Source organism: Delphinus delphis, chromosome 17, assembly GCF_949987515.2.
Source record: "Delphinus delphis chromosome 17, mDelDel1.2, whole genome shotgun sequence".
NCBI lineage: Eukaryota > Metazoa > Chordata > Mammalia > Artiodactyla > Delphinidae > Delphinus > Delphinus delphis.
In genome coordinates, this window is record NC_082699.1 from 38,873,449 (window position 1) to 38,894,732 (window position 21,284).

At 41.2% G+C, this 21,284-nt stretch overlaps 1 protein-coding gene across 1 annotated transcript in view; it reads right to left on the minus strand.

Annotated features, from left to right (window-relative positions):
• Nucleotides 1-21,284, minus strand: part of CDH17 (cadherin 17) — a 54,657-nt gene that overhangs the window by 20,167 nt on the left and 13,206 nt on the right. The window contains 2 exon segments of the mRNA XM_060035214.1: nt 18,078-18,269; nt 20,391-20,467. Of these exon segments, the coding sequence (XP_059891197.1) occupies nt 18,078-18,269; nt 20,391-20,467 (269 nt within the window).

Below are 21,284 nucleotides of genomic sequence, written 5' to 3' on the forward strand. Positions count from 1 at the left end.
ATATTATATATAATATATATATAATATAATATGCAATATATAAAAATAATAAGAAACAACTCTGTATGCAAGGAAAATTGGATATGTTTTTTGTTTTGGAGGTTTTTTTTTTTTGGTTAAAAGGGTATAAAGTATGGAGATACATTTTGTTGAGGGAAATAAAAGTGATTTTGCTCTAAAGTAAAACTAGTTATTTCAAAGTGGGAAGAAAAAAAAAGGACAAACTATGGATATAGGAAGTTAAGAAGAATGAAAGAGAGAAACAGAAAAAGAGAGGGAAAATGAGGAAATCTTGTGTGGTCAAGTTGGCTAAAAATTAAATTGTTATTATAAGGGTTTTAAAATAAGCTTTAACACCAGTAGTATACTTATGTAAAACTAAAACTTAATTTTCTTTCCTCTGTTAAAAGGACAAAGTTTTATTAGATTTACTAATAAATGAGATCTACTCTTAATAAGAAATTTAAACAAAGTTTTTTCTTTATCTTTAAAATAACCTGCCTGGAAAGCAAAGATTTTGTGTTTTATCAAAATAATGTTTTGTGTTTTATATCTTTATTATCAGGTCTTTGATTACTTAAGTAAACTGAGTCTTCTCAATATTAAAAGAGCAAAGTTTGGCTCAGAAGTATGTAACTTACTGCATTTGCTCTTGAAATCTTTTATTGTCACTTTGGATAATTAAGTGGATAATTAAGTATTGTTTTATAATGATCTGTGATCCTTTTTAGTCAAGTGTCCAAAACCTTTTGAATTTTTTGGCAAACTTCCCCAAATCAAATTCTAAGTGAAGTCTTTTTGACCTGGAAATAACTTTGGGATTTTCCATAGGGCCTTTGGAAAAATCAGAAAAGATTTCTTCTTTCTCCTTATGAAAAGAGAGATGTGACACTAATTAGGCTTATTTGATATGTTAAATTACATGGGAAAAATCGTCAAACAAGTAATACTGAGCCTTCTTTATGTTATATTTGTATAGATACATGTTATAAGTGTTACAGAAATAGGATAAAATTCCTGGAAATCTATTATTTCCTGGTATGATGTTATCAGTCATAATTGTAATTATTATCTTAAACATTACATATTACAAAAATAACCAAATTTCCTTGTCAATTCCATTATAATGAATTCTCATCAGATCTTTAATAATGGGCATTTTAAGGATTTTGTCATTTACAGATAGTTAAATTTTTATTCTAATGCTTTTGCAAAAACGTTCCTACAAAATTGCTTCATCTTCAGAGAAATCCATAAAAAGGACTCTGACAGGTATTCTAGAATACAGGTTTCTGATCATTTTGTTGTTGTTGTTGTTTTGCGGTACGCGGGCCTCTCACTGTTGTGGCCTCTTCCGTTGTGGAGCACAGGCTCCGGACGCGCAGGCTCAGCGGCCATGGCTCACGGGCCCAGCCACTCCGTGACATGTGGGATCTTCCCGGACCGGGGCACGAACCCGCGTCCCCTGCATCGGCAGGCGGACTCCCAACCACTGCGCCACCAGGGAAGCCCTCTGATCATTTTAAGATCATAAAACTAAACTGAGTAAGAATTTCCAGAACTAGTGGAAAAACTCGATTCAAACAGCAAGTATTAATTACATTGGATTAAATAAAATGAGGAGGATGATTGATTATAATTTGTATGACTTTTAAAACACTGCTGGTTCCTTAATGCTTTGGTTTTCCAGATTTAAAGAAATCTTTTCACTTAAGCAATCTATGACTTACAGCAATTGATACACTATACCTTTGTAAACAAAAATGACATTTTTTTCTACATGATCTTTCCAGAATTTAGAAACTCTTAATGTATTCTTTTCATGGCAATATAGGTAGTCATTCACATAAGTTCAATAAGAATCTGTTCTCCCGTAACGGAACACAACTGGAAACATTGACCATATTACCAAGGCTTGGACTGAATTGTCACATTTGAGAGAGATGTACATAGACTCAGAGAGTACCTTGCTTCCAAGGTTCCAGCAAAGCAATCTTAAAAAGAGCTTATATAGTCAATCACTATTCTTGCTGCACTTATGTAAATAATCAAGGCAAATTTAATGCAAACAAATTAAGTTTTAGTAGGATTATCCTAAAAAAGAATTTTTTTAAAACGCAGGAATAACTGCTTAAATTTATTAACTGCTTAATAAATTATGTTTGCACCTTTATCTATATTAGATTCTAATTCTGCTAATTATCTTTAAGGATTTGTTATATACATGAAAACTGGATTGGATCCTGAATTTTTCTACTTTCCTCAAATATCTGGCTACAACTTTCCAAACTAATGTTTCCAGTTTTCTCCCACCCTTCTGAATTAGAATCACTAAGAACAAAGACTGCCCTTGAATCTCCTTGGAAGGGACTATACCAGGTCCTCCTCACTACCCTGATGGCAGCCAAACTTCAGGGTCTTAAACCTTGGATACACATCTCACAGCTGAAGAAGACTCCACCTGACATCTGGTCTTATATAAATGCTGGAAATCTCCAAATCAAATTGACTGGGAAGAGAAGTAGCTGACCCTGAGGTAGATGCTTCCTTCCAAGACACCACATCAAGACTTCACACTTCAACTGAACAAGAAACTTTTTTTTTCTTTCCCTTTCTTTTACTCTGGCATTGGCCTGGAAAGGTAACACCATCATCTGTATCTTCCAGGCCATTGCTAAGGGATGTAACCTCTGAAGTTTAAAACAACTACTATTTCAGGCTAGGAGAAAACCTAACTGACATCTAGCTTGAACAGGCAAATGCAACTATCCCTGCAAGTGAATCTATTAACAGTGCCACCTTGGTGGAAGTGATTTGTGTCCCGACAGGATTTATCTTTGTCTGTGGTGGTTGTCATTCTTCTTATGTACCTAGACGGCTGGTACATATCAGGCAATGTCTCTTAGGTTATCTAACTGCTCCCCTAAATGTTCACAAACAAACTGAGACACCTCATTGGTTGACTCCCCTGGATTTACATCATTGAGTTAGAAAGGAATTATCAAGAGGTATTCATGACTCAGGATTCACTTCCTTTAGCAGGGCCATACTTCCCCAGTTAAGAGTATATGTAAATGAGAGAGAAAAAAAGAGTATATGTAAATGAGACTAGATCAGGAACCTTTCCTTAACTCTTGAAAATATTGAAACATATTGAAAAATCCTCTGTTAGAGCAATAGCTGTCCAACAAAAAAATCTTTAGACTTTCTGGCCCAAGTTGTTCTTGATAATAATATAGCCCTTGATTCTCTTTTAGCTGAGCAAGGAGGTATCTGCACTGTGGCCAACACCACCTGCTGCACCTGGAGTAACATTTCTGGGGAAGCTGAAATTCAGTTCCATAAGATCACTGAGCAAGCCACTCCTCTTGGCTTAAAAGGGTTACTTCTGCCATGGAGTCTTTCTTTGACTTATTTGATTTGATTGGTTTGGGTCTTGGGGACCATGGCTCCAAAGTGCTCTCCAAACATTGGGAATTATCCTGCTTGTTAGTATCAGAGTACTCGCCCTCATGTGCTGTATTCTCTCAAAAGCATTAAATGCAGGGCTTCCCTGGTGGCGCAGTGGTTGAGAGTTCACCTGCCGATGCAGGGGACACGGGTTCGTGCCCCCAGTCCAGGAAGATTCCACATGCCACATAGCGGCTGGACCCGTGAGCCATGGCTGCTGAGCCTGCACGTCCGGAGCCTGTGCTCCACAACGGGAGAGGCCATAACAGTGAGAGACCCGTGTACCGCAAAAAAAAAAAAAGCATTAAATGCATGCTCACAACTGCTAACTACAAAGTCTCCCTAAGACTAGAACATCAGAAAAGAGACAAAGAGAATGACCAACTTAAAAATTGTGAACCTGAAGCTGATGCCTGTGACTATCACAGAGATTAAGCAAAAAAACATTATGACTTGTGAGTACCACACAGAGGATCAACAGAAGCTGACAGAACTACAGAAAGGTATGTGATAGTGGCATTTAATGCCTTACATTTTGATCACATCTCTCAGATAAGCTGAGAGTCTGATCAAAAGGGGAAAATTGTTAAAAAGAAACAGCAGGCCCAAAATGGAGTCACTTGTGCTAAACCCCATGTAAGCAAATCAAAACTTAATAACTAACCTATTGCAGTTTCAATCCCTGCTCCAGGAATGCAACCTTTAACCAGTCAGTCTTGAATTATCTGGTCAGCACTAGTGAGGTAATCCACCTCATAGGCCCTTTTGTTCCCCTTAGGGGGGCAGCCTTGTCTGAAGCAATGCATTCTTTGCTAATAATTCCCTTTGTCCGCCCCCTTTCTACCTTTAAAAAATCTTTTCTTTTCTACAGCTTGGTGGAGCTTCTTTCTAATTGCTAAATGGGATGACACTTGATTTATGAAGTATTTAATAAAGCCAATTTGATCCTTAAGTTTACTCAATGGAATTTTTGTTGTTTAACAATACATATGTTCATATGTGAATCTTTTGGTAGGGGGAGGATATGTAGCTTTTGTCAGAGTCTCAAAGGTACCCATGACCTCAAAAAAGATGAAGGAACCAAAGTAAAGCCCAAAAGGCACATTATAGATTATGGGAACTGCACTGTTTTATTCACTCTTCCAGGCCTGGAGGACCCAGGATCTCCTGGTGAGCTGTCAGCTCTTTAACTTGAGTTTGTATCAGTTTCTCATCAGTTAAACAAAAATGGTAGTATCCTTTCATGAAGAGAAAAATTGACATATGATTGCATTAGCTTGGCCTGCCCTTCCCCAACATCTGAAAAAATTCTCCCACTCAGTCAAAAATTGGCTCAATGCTGTCCTCTCTATATTGGCTTCCCTGGACCTTCCTCTCTATCCCCAAATGGGTGAGCTCCATGTCCTCTGTAATCTCATCATACTTAACTCAGGATTCTAATTGTTTGGTTATGTATTCTAGATCCTTATTGACCATGAGCTCTCTGAGGAGAGGAACTGTGTTATATTCTTCTTCGCTTCTCATCACTTCCCTGACATGCAGTGCCATAGTATATCCATTAGGATAGGTAAAAATGAGAAGGCCTTGGTCCTTCTCAAGCCCTCGCAGACTCCAGTGGGAAAGAGATCCTGGAGAAAGTCCCCACTCTCTAGAAACCCTCTCCTCCACGTACACACAAACACACACAACATCACAACCCAACTTCTAGTTCAAAAGAAAGTATAATAGAAAGTTTGCCCATATGGAAGAGAAAGAATTAAGTATGAAGACTCAAGGTCATTTGAGATAGAAAATAAGAATCAATTGACCTTTGTTAAAATACAGGATATAAAATTTTGCAAGCTAGCTACGATGTAAAAATGAGGTTTTTCATAGAGATAAGCACCAACTGCCCTCAGGGCACAACCCCATGATGACCTCTTGATCACCACCACATGGTCTGAAAGGGCCACTCACCTGGGGGGGTGTGAGGAGGTGTGTGCAAGCTGGAGCATCTGACTCCCAGGGACCCATTCATCATCTCAGGGGATAAGGGCAGGGGTGTCAAACTGAGAAGGTCTGGTTGATGGAGCAGGAAGGCAGCGGCCCCCAGAGCAAGCCTGCCGTGTGGATAAAGGACACAGCACTCTGTTCCTTGTGGGTCCAGCCACACCCAAGCTCAGACAGGCAGCAGAGCATTCTATGTGCTCAGGCAGAGGATGCACACCCCCCATTCTTACCATCGGGTCCTAAGTCCCCTCCCTGGCTTTTCCATCCCTTCATGTGGTCACCAGAGGTGAGGGGCAAAGAAATGAGATGGTATATCTGCAGAGGTGGAGCAGCCTGTGTTACCAGAACAGAACATGTGAAGCTGAGAGAAGAGAGAGATGACAGAGAAGATACACATCAAGCTAAGAAGTTGGGACTTTATCCTTGATGAGCAGAGAGAGGTGGTGAGCACAAGACTGACAAGGGGCGGGGATTTGTGTTGTAGAAAGTTAACTCTGGGAGCAGCCATGGGAGGGGTGGATTTGAATTCATCTGACCTGGGCAGGGAGACCAGTGTCAGTCTCTTGGGAGTCACCCTCCTAGGAGAGGGTGTCAGTGCTCCTGAAACACTTACTGAATGGAAGAATCAGCCTGCCATCAATCAGTCTGCTTAACTTTCACACCAGGAAAAACACTGAACCAAGTTTTCCAGGGATAAAATTAGAAATGAAAGATGCTAAATTTGCAAATGATAATCAGCAGAGTGGAATCAAGGACGAGCCTTGTCAAACCACGTATACTGTCTTTCATGACACGGCAGGTCTGCAAAGCCAGGTCAAGAGACCCTCACGGCCTCTTGGGATTACCTCAGGCCCATCTGGGCAACTTACTCCTCAGGTAAGCTGAAAACACATGCTCATGCCACAATCACTCTTCTGCATACAACTGCTCAAAGGGTCAAACCCCATGATTTAGATTCAACCTGGAAGCAGAGATAAAGTGCCGAAGGAAAGGAATTGAGACGGGGGATATTTAACATTTACACCAATCATCAGTGATGAGGAAAAAGTGCACATTAGTTTTCCAGATGATACCCTTGCTGGTCAAAAATAAGTCACGTACTAAGAATGAAAAAGAATCAGCCATAGTGAAGAAGTGACAAAATTTGTATAAAAAAAAAAATTAAAGCCAGAACAAACCCCTGAATTTCAAGAAAGGGGGTGCCAGGAGAGTTATTGATGAGCCAGGCAGGGCTCAAAGAAATAGGCTTCCTGGCTCCTGACACCTGCTTGGTCCCAAGGGTATGATGATCTACCACACAACAGGCGAGAGCTTGGGGCAGCAGTAAACAGAGAGAGGACAGCGCTTCTAAAACTTGCTTAATCCTAAGCATCACTTGGGGCAAGTGAAACAATAAAAAATGTATATATTGGTCTCTGCCCCTGGCTCCTGACACTGAGCTCCTAAATCCCTTGGAATTTCCCGGATGATAGGAGTGCCTTTTATTCTAATGAGGTGACTCTTGGTGGCTCCTTGGATGGTTTCAGGATAGGGGCTGGTTACCAGAAAGACCAAGCCATGATTAGAAGCTTGGAACTTTCAGCCCCACACCCACCCCGCCCCCCGCCCCTGGAAGGGGAGAGGGGCTGGAGATTGAGTTAATGATCAATCATGTCTACATGATGAAGCCTCAGTAAAAATCCCCAAAGTAAGGCCTTTAGAGAGCTTGTGGGTTAGTGAACACATCCATGTGCTGGGAAAGTGGATACACACCCTAACTCCATGGGACAGAAGCTCCTACTCTTGGGGCCTTCCCAGACCTCGCCCTATTTATCTCCTCATCTGGCTGCTCATCTATATCCCTTATCATATCTTTTATTAAATAAAAATTGGTAAATATGTTTCCCTGAGCTCTGTGAGCTGTTCTAGCAAATGATCCAACCCAAGGAGAGAGTCATGGGAACCTCTGATTTATAGCCAGTCAGTCAGAAGTACGGGTGAAAACCTAGGACTTGCAATTGACTTTTGAAGTGGGGTGCGGGGGAGTCTTGTGGGACCGAGCCCTTAACCTGTGGGGTCTGATGCTATCTCCAGGTAGACAGTGTCAGAACTGAGTTAAATTGTAGGACATCAGCCTGGTGTTGGATAATGGCTTGATGTGTGGAAAACCCACAAACCTGGTGTCAAAAGTGAAGTGTGGTAGTAATGCAAGAGTAAAGGAGAAACACTTTGCAGGCACTAAAATTACTGATTTCCAGGTCCTCCCATAGAGAGGCTGAGTCAGCAGTCCCCAGTGGGCACCATTTGACTCTTGGATTAGACAAGTTTGGTCCCCTTGGCAAGAAGTGAAAACACATCTATCCACAGGCAGAATCCTGGCTTCTCCCCTCACTCTAATTAATTAGAATTAAGATAATGCTGGACATTCATTAAATTGACTGCTACCTGCCGGGGGCTGTGTTAAGAGCTATATACGTATTTTCACACTGAATCCTCCAATGTCCTTATCAAGAAGGTGCTGCCATTTCACCAATGTTTCAGATCAGAAAACTGAGGTCTGAGGTTACAACATTCGGTCAAGGTCGCAGAGCTAGTAAATGGCAATGCCAGGCCCCAACAGAAATCATTTCCTGAAGGGAGTCAGAAGCCTGGGGTCAAGTTCCCAACTCTGTCATCCCTGGGGGACTGACTGTATCTTGCTGTGGGCCTGAACCTCATCTGTACAGCGGGGCTATTTCCGCCTCCCTCAGAGTCAGTGTGAGAAGAAAAGGAGCCTGTGCAGAAGTGCTTCATGAAGCACAAGGGGCTTCAGTTGTGGAGTGTGTGCTCCTCGGTGAATTTTACCTGCGTTAGCACATTTGTAATTCATATGAACAGGTGCTGATAGAATTGTGGTTAAGAAAATATCAGGGAGAGGAGCTTCAAGATGGCAGAGGAGTAAGACGTGGAGATCACCTTCCTCCCCACAGATACATCAGAAATACATCTACACGTGGAACAACTCCTACAGAACACCTACTGAACACTGGCAGAAGACCCCAGACTTCCCAAAAGGCAAGAAACTCCCCACGTACCTGGGTAGGGCAAAAAAAAAAAAAAAAAGAAAGAAAAAACAAAGGCAAAAGAATAGGGACGGGACCCGCACCTCTGGGAGGGAGCTGTGAAAGGGGAAAAGTTTCCACACACTAGGAAGTCACTTCGCAGGCGGAGACTGCGGTTGGCGGAGCGGGGAAGCTTCAGAGCCACGGAGGAGAGCACAGCAACGGGGGTGCAGAGGGCAAAGTGGAGACATTCCTGCACAGAGGATCCATGCCGACCAGCACTCACCAGCCCGAGAGGTTTGTCTGCTCACCCGCCCAGGGCGGGCAGGGCTGGGAGCTGAGGCTCGGGCTTTGGAGGTCGGATCCCAGGGAGAGGACTGGGGTTGGTGACGTAAACACAACCTGAAGGGGTTAGTGCGCCATGCCTAGCCGGGAGGGAGTTCAGGAAAAAATCTGGGCCTGCCTAAGAGGCAAGAGACCATTGTTTCGGGGTGCACAAGGAGAGGGGATTCACAGCACCGTCTAAACAAGCTTCAGAGAAGGGTGCGAGCCACGGCTATCAGTGCGGACCCCAGAGACCGGCATGAGACGCTAAGGTTGCTGCTGCCGCCACCAAGAAGCCTGTGTGCAAGCACAGGTTCCTATCCACACCTCCCCTACCAGGACCCTATGCAGTCCGCCACTGCCGGGGTCCTGTGATCCAGGGACAACTTCCCCGGTAGAACACACAGCGTGCCTTGGGCTGTTGCTACGTCACACTGGCCTCTGCCGCCACAGGCTCTCCCTGCATTTCATACCTCTCCCTCCCCCCCGGCCTGAGTGAGCCACAGCCCCCTATTCAGCAGCTCCTTTAACCCCCTCCTGTCTGGGCGAAGAACAGACACCAGAGGATGACCTACACGCAGAGGCGGGTCTAAATCCAAAGCTGAACCCCAGGAGCTGTGCAAACAAAGAAGAGAAAGGGAAATTTCTCTGTGCAGCCTCAGGAGCAGCAGATTAAATCTCCACAATCAACTTGATGTACCCTGCATCTGTGGAATACCTGAATAGACAATGAATCATCCCAAAATTGAGGTGGTGGCCTTTGGGAGCAACTGTAGACTTTGGGTTTGTTGTATGCAACTGACTAGTTTCTGATTTATATGGTTATCTTAGTTCAGTTTTTAGCACTTGTTATCATGGGTGGATTTGTTTATTGGTTTGGCTGCTCTCTTCTTTTTTAAATTTTTTTATTTTAATAACTAAAATTTTTTTTTAGTTTATTAATTTTATTTATTTTTCTTTCTTTCTATTTTTTCTCCCTTTTCTTCTGAGCTGTGTGGCTGACAGGGTCTTGGTGCTCTAACCAGGTGCCAGGCCTGAGCCTCTGAGGTGGGAGAGCTGAGTTCAGGACATTGGGCCACCAGAGACCTCCTGGCCCCACATAATATCAATCAGCAAGAGCTCTCCCAGAAATCTCCATCTCAACGCTAAGACCCAGCTCCACTCAATGACCAGCAAGCCCCAGTGCTGGATACCTCCTGCAGAACAACTAGCAAGACAGGAACACAACTCCACCCATTACCAGAGAGTTTGCCTAAAATCATAATAAGTCCACAGACACCCCAAAATACACCACTGGACGTGGTCCTGCCCAACAGAAAGACAAGATCCAGCCTCATCCACCAGAACACAGGCACCAGTCCCCTCCACCAGGAAGCTTACACAGCCCACTGAACTAATCTTACCCACTGGGGGCAGACACCAAAAACAACAGGAACTACAAACCTGCGGGCTGTGAAAAGGAGACCCCAAACACAGTAAGTTAAGCAAAATGAGAAGACAGAGATATATGCAGCAAATGATGGAGCAAGGTAAAAACCCACCAGACCAAACAAATGAATAGGAAATAGGCAGTCTACCTGAAAAAGAATTCAGAGTAATGATAGCAAAGATGATCCAAAACCATGGAAACAGAATGGAGAAAATAAAGAAACCTTTAACAAGGACCTAGAAGAACTAAAGAGCAAACAATGATAAACACCACAATAAATGAAGTTAAAAATTCTCTAGAAGGAAAAAAATAGCAGAATAACTGAGGCAGAAGAATGGATAAGTGACCTGGAAGATAAAATAGTGGAAATAACTACTGCAGAGCAGAATAAAGAAAAAAGAATGAAAAGAGTGGAGGACAATCGCAGAGACCACTGGGACAACATTAAATGCACCAACATTCGAATTATAGGGGACCCAAAAGAAGAAGAGAAAAAGAAAGGGAGTGAGAAAATATTTAAAGAGATTATAGTTGAAAAATTCCCTAATATGGGAAAGGAAATAGTTAATCAAGTCCAGGAAGCACAAAGAGTCCCATACAGGATAAATCCAAGGAGAAACAGGCCAAGAGACATATTAATCAAACTATCAACAATTAAATACAAAGAAAAAATATTAAAAGCAGCAAGGGTAAAGCAACAAATAACATACAAGGGAATCCCCATAAGGTTAATACCTGATCTTTCAGCAGAAACTCTGCAGCCAGAAGGGAGTGACAGGACATATTTAAAGTGATGAGAGGGAAAAACCTACAACCAAGATTACTCTACCCAGCAAGAATCTCATTCAGATTCACTGAGAAATTAAAACATTTACAGACAAGCAAAAGCTAAGAGAATTCAGCACCACCAAACCAGCCTTACAACAAATGCTAAAGAAACTTCTCTAGGCAGGAAACACAAGAGAAGGAAAAGACCTACAATAACAAACACAAAACAATTAAGAAAATGGTAATAGGAACATACATATCAATAATTACCTTAAATTTATATGGATTAAAAGCTCCAACCAAAAGACATAGACTGGCTGAGTGGATATGAAAAAATACCCATATATATGCTGTCTACAGGAGACTCACTTCAGACCTAGGGACACACAGACTGAAAGTAAGGGGATGGAAAAAGATATTCCATGCAAATGGAAATCAAAAGAAAGCTGGAGTAGCAATTCTCATATCAGACAAAACAGACTTTAAAATAAAGACTATTACAAGAGACAAAGAAGAACACTACATAATGATCAAGGGATCAATCCAAGAAGAAGATATAACAATTGTAAATATTTATGCACCCAACATAGGAGCACCTCAATACATAAGGCAAATGCTAACAGCCATAAAAGGGGAAAGTGACAGTAACACAATAATAGTAGGAGAATTTAACACCACACTTTCACCAATGGACAGATAATCCAAAATGAAAATAAATAAGGAAACACAAGCTTTAAATGATACATTAAACAAGATGGACTTAATTGATATTTATAGGATATTCCATCCAAAAACAACAGAATACACTTTCTTCTCAAGTACTCATGGAACATTCTCCAGGATAGATCACATCTTGGGTCACAAATCAAGCCTTGGTAAATTTAAGAAAATTGAAATCGTATCAATTATCTTTTCTGACCACAATGCTATGAGACTAGATATCAATTACAGGAAAAAAAACTGTAAAAAATACAAACACAAGGAAGCTCAACAACACGCTACTAAATAACCAAGAGATCACTCAAGAAATCAAAGAGGAAATTAAAAAATACCTACAAACAAATGACAATGAATACTCGATGGCCCAAAACCTGTGGGATATAGCAAAAGCATTTCTAAGAGGGAAGTTTATAGCACTACAATTCTACCTCAAGAAACAAGAAAAATCTCAAAAAACCATGTAACCTTACATCTATAGCAATTAGAGAAAGAATAACAAAAAAACCCTAAGTTAGCAGAAAGAAATAAATCATAATGATCAGATCAAAAATACATGAAAAAGAAATGAAGGAAATGATAGTAAAGATCAATAAAACTAAAAGCTGGTTCTTTGAGAAGATAAACAAAATTGATAAACCATTAGCCAGACTCATCAAGAAGAAAAGGGAGAAGACTCAAATCAACAGACTTAGAAATGAAAAAGGAGAAGTAATAACTGATACTGCAGAAATACAAAGGATCATGAGAGATTACTACAAACAACTATATGCCAATAAAATGGACAAATTCTTAGAAAAGTACAACCTTCCAAGACTGAGACTGGAAGAAATTAAAAATACAAACAGACACATCACAAGCACTGAAATTGAAACTGTGATTAAAAATCTTCATCAAACAAAATCCCGGGACCCGAATGATTCACAGGCGAAACATTTAGAACATTCACAAACATTTAGAGCAGAGCTAACATCTATCCTTCTCAAACTCTTCCAAAATATAGCAGAGGTAGGAACACTCCCAAACTCATTCTACGAGGCCACCATCACCTTGATTCCAAAACCAGACAAGGATGTCACAAAGAAAGAAAACTACAGGCCAATATCACTGATGATCATAGATGCAAATATCCTCAACAAAATACTAGCAAACAGAATCCAACAGCACATTAAAAGGATCATACACCATGATCACTGGGGTTTATCCCAGGAATGCAAGGATTCTTCAATATACGCAAATCAATCAATGTGATAAACCATATTACCCAACTGAAGGAGAAAAACCATATGATTATCTCAATAGATGCAGAGAAAGCTTTTGACAAAATTCAACACCCATTTATAATAAAAACCCTGCAGAAAGTAGGCATAGAGGGAACTCCCTCAACATAATAAAGGCCATATATGACAAACCCACAGCCAACATCATTCTCAATGGTGAAAAACTGAAACCATTTCCACTAAGATCAGGAACAAGACAAGGTTGCCCACTCTCACCATTATTATTCAACATAGTTTTGGAAGTTTTAGCCATAGCAATCAGAGAAGAAAAAGAAATAAAAGGAATCCAAACTGTAAAAGAAGGAATAAGACTGTCACTGTTTGCAGATGACATGATACTATACATAGAGAATCCGAAAGATGCTACCAGAAAACTACTAGAGCTAATCAATGAATTTGGTAAAGTAGCAGGTACAAAATTAATACACAGAAATCTCTGGCATTCTTATACACTAATGATGAAAAATCTGAAAGAGAAATGAAGGAAACACTTCCATTTACCATTTCAGCAAAAAGAATAAAATATCTAGGAATAAACCTACCTAAGGAGTCAAAAGACCTGTATGCAGAAAGCTATAAGACACTGATGAAAGAAATTAAAGACAACACAAACAGGTGGAGAGATATACCATGTTCTTGGATTGGAAGAATCAACATTGTGAAAATGACTCTACTACCCAAAGCAATCTACAGATTCAATGCAATCCCTATCAAATTACCAATGGCATTTTTCACAGAACTAGAACAAAAAATTTCACAATTTGTATGGAAACACAAAAGACCCCAAGTAGCAAAAGCAATCTTAAGAAAGAAAAATGGAGCTGGAGGAACCAGGTTCCCCAACTACAGACTATACTACAAAGCTACAGTAATCTAGACAATATGGTACTGGCACAAAAACAGAAATACAGATCAATGAAACAGGATAGAAAGCCCAGAGATAAACCCACGCACATATAGTCTCCTTATTTTGATAAAGGATGCAAGAATATACAATGGAGAAAAGAGAGCCTCTTCAATAAGTGGTGCTGGGAAAACTGCACAGGTACATGTAAAAGAATGAAATTAAAACACTCCCTAACACCATACACAAAAATAAACTCAAAATGGATTAAAGACCTAAATGTAAGGCCAGACACTATAAAACTCTTATAGAAAAACATAGGCAGAACACTCTATGACATAAATCACAGTAAGATCCTTTCTGACCCACCTCCTAGAGAAATGGAAATTTAAAAACTAAAGAAAGAAATGGGACCTAATGAAACTTAAAAGCTTTTGCACAGCAAAGGAAACCATAAACAAGACAAAAAGACAACCCTCAGAATGGGAGAATGTATTTGCAAATGAATCAACAGACAAAGGATTAATCTCCAAAATATACAAGCAGTTCATGCAGCTCAATATCAAAAAAACAAACAACCCAATCCCAAAATGAGCAGAAGATCTAAATAGACATTTCTCCAAAGAAGATATGCAGATTGCCAACAAACACATGAAAAGATGCTCAACATCACTAATCATTAGACAAATGCAAATCAAAACTATAATGAGGTATCACCTCACCCTGTTCAGAATGGCCATCATCAAAAAATCTACAAACAATAAATGCTGGAGAGGGTGTGGAGAAAAGAGAACCCTCTTGCACTGTTGGTGGGAATGTAAATTGATATAACCACTATGGAGAACAGTATGGAGGTTCCTTAAAAAACTAAAAATAGAACTACCATACGACCCAGCAATCCCACTACTGGGCATATACCCTGAGAAAACCGTAATTCTAAAAGAGACATGTACCACAATATTCATTGCAGCATTATTTACAATAGCCAGGACATGGAAGCCACCTAAGTGTCCATCAGCAGATGAATGGATAAAGAAGATGTGGCACATATATACAATGGAATATTACTCAGCCATGAAAAGAAACAAAATTGAGTTATTTGTAGTGAGGTGGATGGACCTAGAATCTGTCATACAGAGTGAAGTAAGTCAGAAAGAGAAAGACAAATACCATATGCTAACACATATATATGGAATCTAAAGAAAAAAATCCAGTAGTTCTGAAGAACCTAGGGGCAGGACAGGAATAAAGACGTAGAAGTAGAGAATGGGCTTGAGGACATGGGGAGCGGTAGGGTAAGCTGGGACAAAGTGAGAGAGTGGCATGGACATATATACACTACCAATTGTAAAATAGATAGCTAGTGGGAAGCAACCACATAGCACAGGGAGATCAGTTTGGTGCCCTGTGACCACCTAGAGGGGTGGGATAGGGAGGGTGGGAGGGAGTCGCAAGAGGGAGGAGATATGGGGATGTATGTATATGTAGAGCTGATTCACTTTGTTATACAGCAGCAAATAATACAACAATGTAAAGCAATTATACTCCAATAAAGACGTTAAAAAAAATGAAGAAAATATTAGGAAATAAAAGTAGTCTGGGGCTTCCCTGGTGGCGCAGTGGTTGAGAGTCCACCTACTGATGCAGGGGACATGAGTTCGTGCCCTGGTCCGGGAAGTTTCCACATGCTGTGGAGCGGCTGGGCCCGTGTGCCATGGCCGCTGAGCCTGCGCGTCCGGAGCCTGTGCTCCGCAACGGGAGAGGCCACAACAGTGAGAGGCCCGCGTACGGCAAAAAAAAAAAAAAAAGTAGTCTACATTGGGATTTTAAATTTTTTAAAAATGATCAACACAATGGTCCTGAAGCAATGGATAGCTTAATGGGGCGGGAATTAGAAGTAAGGCTAAGTTACACGCGAAAAACCACATAATAGAGTCTAATTTATTTAAAATACTGAAAACTCTATGAATACATACATCTGTCAGTGTGAGTACACACATCCTAGGGGCAGTTGGCTAACATCTAGTGTATCCTCATCAAGAATCCACACCTCTGGGCTGGCTGTCACTTAGCATTTGACAGATCCTAATCAGAGATCCACACTCCAGAGGCAGCTTCTACAGTTTTTGAGCTCACACTATCTCAAGCTGCACTAGAAGGTTTGTTAATTAGCAAAGTGATCCTACAAAGAGGTTTTGTGATATTAGTGGTATTCAAGACATGCAGCTTGGTTAACAATATAGTATATCTCTTGGTCATTAAATGAACAAGAGTGTGGCATCTGGCTAGTCCAGCAGCTTATAGCCTTCATAGTTCCAGGGCGCCAGTTCTGTTGTGTGTATCAACATCTTTTCTGTGGACAGTCAGATGAATCCCCTCAATAGAGTACTGTGCCCACAGTGCCTGAGGGACAGAGAGCTGGGACGTCACAAGCCTAAAGCACAAGTTGGATGATGTTTTTTGTCCCAGCTTGTTATTAATTGTACATGGCACAGAATTCAATTATTTATTCAACTCAACCAATGTTTATTGAACCTCTACCATGTGCCAGGCGATATTCTGGACACTTGGAATATAACCACAAACAAAATAAGGATGTGACAAAGATTTTGGCCAGAGGCCTGCTGTACTGTAACATACCTCCTCGTGTCAAGAGCACGTGGGAGGATACTTACAGCCCTTACCTACTGCTAACCATCAAGGTTACCAATTTTTCCCTATAGGTGCCCTTTAGCCACAAATGGTCCAATTAACTTGATTCACAACAAGCCACCATGAAAAATTACTGACATGTGGGACTCATTCATACTGAGATGGACAGGGCTTTATCTTCTCTTAGATGCCTAGAGAGCTCTGGGCCTGTGGGAGGATAGAAGCTATCTGCCCCTACCTCCTGCAAAAAGATCACGTATGTTGCCTGGACCACCCACTGCGAACTCTGAAGATTGGCCTTTCCTTCTGGGTTCTTTGTCTCCATGTAGGCAGCCATGAATAGAGGGGGAAGATGTTATGGCACCTTTTCCAAATGTCAGACTCACACAAAATACTAATGTCTTGAGTAGGTCCACACAAAAACCTCACAGCTACAACTCAACGAGGCCCTTTGTCAGAAGTAGGTTATATAGTCATAATGGTATCAGAATTCTGAGATTCTGCCCCAGGGCTTCCTTCAGCATTAGCACTTTTCTCCCTGTGCTTCTATCTATTTTCTGTGAAATTATTCTGTCTTCATTTTTAGCCTCTACTTCAGCTTTCCTTTATTCTGGGTCAAAACTTTCCTCCAGAGCTTTCTTTTGCAGCCTCCAACACACTGCCCTACAAACCTTCAGCATCCAACCATGTCTGCAAAGTCTCAATTGCTGTAACTCTGACCCCTTTTAATTCTAACTACATTGGATGACAAGCGCTGCTTCCTATTGAGTCATCTGGTAAACGGTTTACATGCTCTAAAGCACAAATGAGGCAGCCATGGAGGAAAGGGTCAAACTTCAGCTGTACACAGTAGGGGATGGGATTAGACTGAGGGAAGGATGGGAAGACCCTCTATTAAAAAGCAAGTATCATGGTAATCAAGATTTTGGCTCTAGACTACCCAGTCCTTACAAAGGGAGAGACGAAGCAAGAGCCAGTGGACGCAGCAATACCATAAAAGTGAAAGTAAGGGTTAGGCAGGGAAGAAGCCGTGAAAGAATAAAGTTGTTTATTAAAACTTGTCTATTAAAGGAGACCTACCAATTTCCAGTCATTATTAAAGAGGAGCCAATGGCTGGCCCATTAGAATAAAGAGTCTAACAGCCTAAAGGGCTCACAGGGTTCATCTAGTCTAATACCCCACATTTGCAAAGAGAGAAATAAAGCCCGGAGCACCACCTTGCCCAAGATTTAGCAAATAAAAATATAGAACAACTGGTTATATTGGAATTGCAGGTAAACAACAAGCAGTTTTTTAGTATAAGTATGTCAAGTATTTCATGGGACATACTTATACTAAAAAATTTTCTATCTTGTAGTTTATATATTTTAGTTGTCAATCCTACCTCACTCTGCAAAGGCTACTTGGTCAGTTAGTGACAGACCCAGAACAAGAATCCTGCCTTCTGTCTTTTGGGAGGACAGGAATGACTGAGAGTGTTCCAGGAGTCCATCACACACCTGAGAGGTCACTGCTAATATGTCACCTCTGCTTCTAGGTCCTTGAATGGTCCTAAGTAAATTAACCTTTGAAAAAGACAAATTCCATTCCACGTGCTATTTACCTTTTTAACCTTGACATATCCAGTATTGGTTTCGGGATCTGTTTCAATCTCCAAATGTCCCTCACTGTCTCCCTGTGTAATTCGGTACAAGATTTTAGAACTTCCCGTATACGGTTCATCAGCGTCGGTGGCCTGGATGGTTAAGATGACAGTTCCAATGGCTGTATCTTCAGGGAGAGTTAGGTTTCCATACTAGGAAGGAAACAGGGGAAGGAAACAATGAGAATGTCCATTGTCATCGAGTACAATTGTCAAAGGGCAAACTTGTCTCCTTGGTTTCAGAATGGACACAAGTCACAGTTTGCATCAATACTTACCAAGCATGTTTTTTTCTATTAACGAGTGGGTTACAGTTGATTTTGACATCAGTCATACTTGTAGACTGATATCCATTGTACCAGGAAACACAACGTCTCAGAGATCTACTGATAGGATTCTAAAACATATCCCTCCACTCACATCCAATATGTTTAATAACTGTAATTATCATTATAGTTGAGACAAATAGATAGCTACTATGTATTGCGTACCTACAATGTGTCAGGCACTTTACATTATTTTAATTAATTCTTAAATCAATCAGGGAATAGTGGTTAAGAGCCTGAACTTCAGAGTTAAATGGCCTGGGTATGAATCCTAGGCTTGTCACTTATGACCTGGGTGAACTGAAATAAGTTATCTAATTTTTTAAAGTCTCAGGTTCATCATCTGTCCTTGGAGATGATAATGATGATAATAATAATAACAGAACCTACTTCATGTGTGCTGTGGTGATTTACAGAGACGATGCATATAAAACCCCTGAATGCCTGGCACATAATAAGTGGTCAATAAAGATAAGCAACAAAACAAAGCACCTGGGCTTCCCTGATGGCGCAGTGGTTGAGAGTCCGCCTGCCGATGCAGGGGACGCGGGTTCGTGCCCCGGTCCGGGAAGATCCCACATGCCACGGAGCAGCTGGGCCCGTGGGCCATGGCCGCTGAGCCTGCGCATCCGGAGCCTGTGCTCCGCAACGGGAGAGGCCACAACAGTGAGAGGCCCACGTACCACAAAAAAAAAAAAAAAAAAAAAAAGCACCCTACTGAGTAGCTATATTATCATCTCCATTTGACAGAGGAGCAAAAGACTGAAGAGGTAAAACCCACCCAAGACCACACAGCTCGCTGGTCACAGAATTGGGATTCAAACCAATGTCTGTCCAACTCCAAAGCAGGTGCTCTTAATTAACACTGATCTAGACCATCTTCCACTCCTCCGCTGAAAATCCCCCAGATCATGTCTCTTGGCATGATGATCATGAAGATGGTAACAGGCAGGGTCCAGGAAAGGACCACGGCAATGAAAGAAGTGGACTCACCTTTCTAAGGCCCAGTTTGCCTTTCCAAGCTCTGAGATTCCCAATGCAAGACCCTTACCCTCAATCTAAAAACACCGTCTAGATGTAATGCAAGGAAACTACAACACACAGAAAGGATCAAATGCCCAAGAGAATGGAGGCAGAGTAGAAACAGGCTCTTACTCTCACGCTTGCTTAACCTCAGTGCCTACTCTACAAGTTATATTGTCACACTTTTTACCTCCTCAAACCCTCCCATAAATCAATTCCCGTTCTTTGTCACTGCCTTATCCCTATTGTGACTTACGAACATCGTCACAAGGCTCTGGGCCGCCTCATAAACTGACTTCAAACGTAACAATATAGCCAAAAGGGCTTCTCTCTTCTCCAGAATAAATAAATAGAGGCGTCCATTTTAAGGGAAGCATCGATCAAACTACCCCCACATTAATAATAAGTTAACTTGAATTCTTCTTGATATACTCAACTGATCATTTTTCTCCTGCTCTTTTTTCCCAATTCTAATTCCTGCAGATGTCTTGGGCACAGTTTTTGGCATAAACCAGAGATTCGTTTTTTCTTCCCCTTTTCTCTTATCCAATAATTACAAAATGAGTTTAAATTGGCAATATTCAAAATTTTAAACTCTGACTACACATGCTTGTTTGAGACCTAGCAGTAATCTATTTATTGTCCTGCTACACACTGGTTGTAGCTTCCAAGCAGTCCTTGAAATAAATGAGCTGTTGGCAAAAGTTTTTAATAAAAAACCCAGATGCTTCCAGATACTATAACCGTGAATGTTACTGTTCCCTGAAGAGTTCCACTGAAGATGGTGTTCGAGTTTGGTACCAGTGCATCGACTAAGATATTAAGTCTGGCATTTTCCTGAACTACTGTTTGTGTCTTTATTCCAGAAGTAGGGGTCAGGTAAATATGAACAAAGTAAAGAAAAAGCAAGGTGATAACTACTCACATCTGATTTTTCAAAGATGGGGATCTGATCATTGATATCAATAACGTTGATCTGCACAAAGCAGAGGGTCTTGAAATCTGAAAATCAAAGTCACATCACAGAAATTTTCATTGAAAATTATGCATAAGAATCAGAAATCTGCAAGAAAAACAGTTGGCAAGTAAAGTGACGGCCATAGCCACAATTTTACTATTGACATGCGATTTGTGTGGTGAGAGGATTCTCTGCTCCCCACCTGCACCCATAAGCAGGTCACCAAGGGCTGAAGAAAACCCCACGAGAGGCTCCCCTGGGCTTCCCACTCCCTCTACCTGCCCCCTCCTCAGTAAGGCTTGTCCCCGAGCAAGATGCCTTCTTTTCTGTGAAGCAGCCTCTCTTTTCTGGCTAGTGAAACTTCCTTCAAAGCCCAGTACAAAACTATCCTTCTAGAAAGACTTCTTTGAGCATCCCAGAGGGTTGTCTTTCCTACTCTGAACACTTCCAGCACTTACCGTCCTGTATCCCTTCTGCCCCCCCTAAAGGGAAGGCCCAAGTGAGGGAGGAAAGGTACAATTAGGCCCCTTCAAAAGGCCTGGCTGCCCAGCCTACAGAGGCAGAGGTAGCTCATAGAACTCTAGGAGATGGCATAGGCTTTGAGGGGTGGGTTTGACAATTCAGAGACCTAGTGAGAGACAGCAGGTTCAACCTAGGTCCAAGATGAGCATGGAGTACAGGTGGGGATGGGATCCCCAGGGAAATATCCACAGTGAGAACCAACATGATAGGTTTTTTGTTGGGGTTTCCATTGTTCTATCTATGAAGTAGTATATTATACAAAGGCTAAGACTCTGGGCTTTGGAACCCCACTGTTCAAATTCTTTCTCTGCTACTTATCAGACGTGTGAGAGCTTGGGA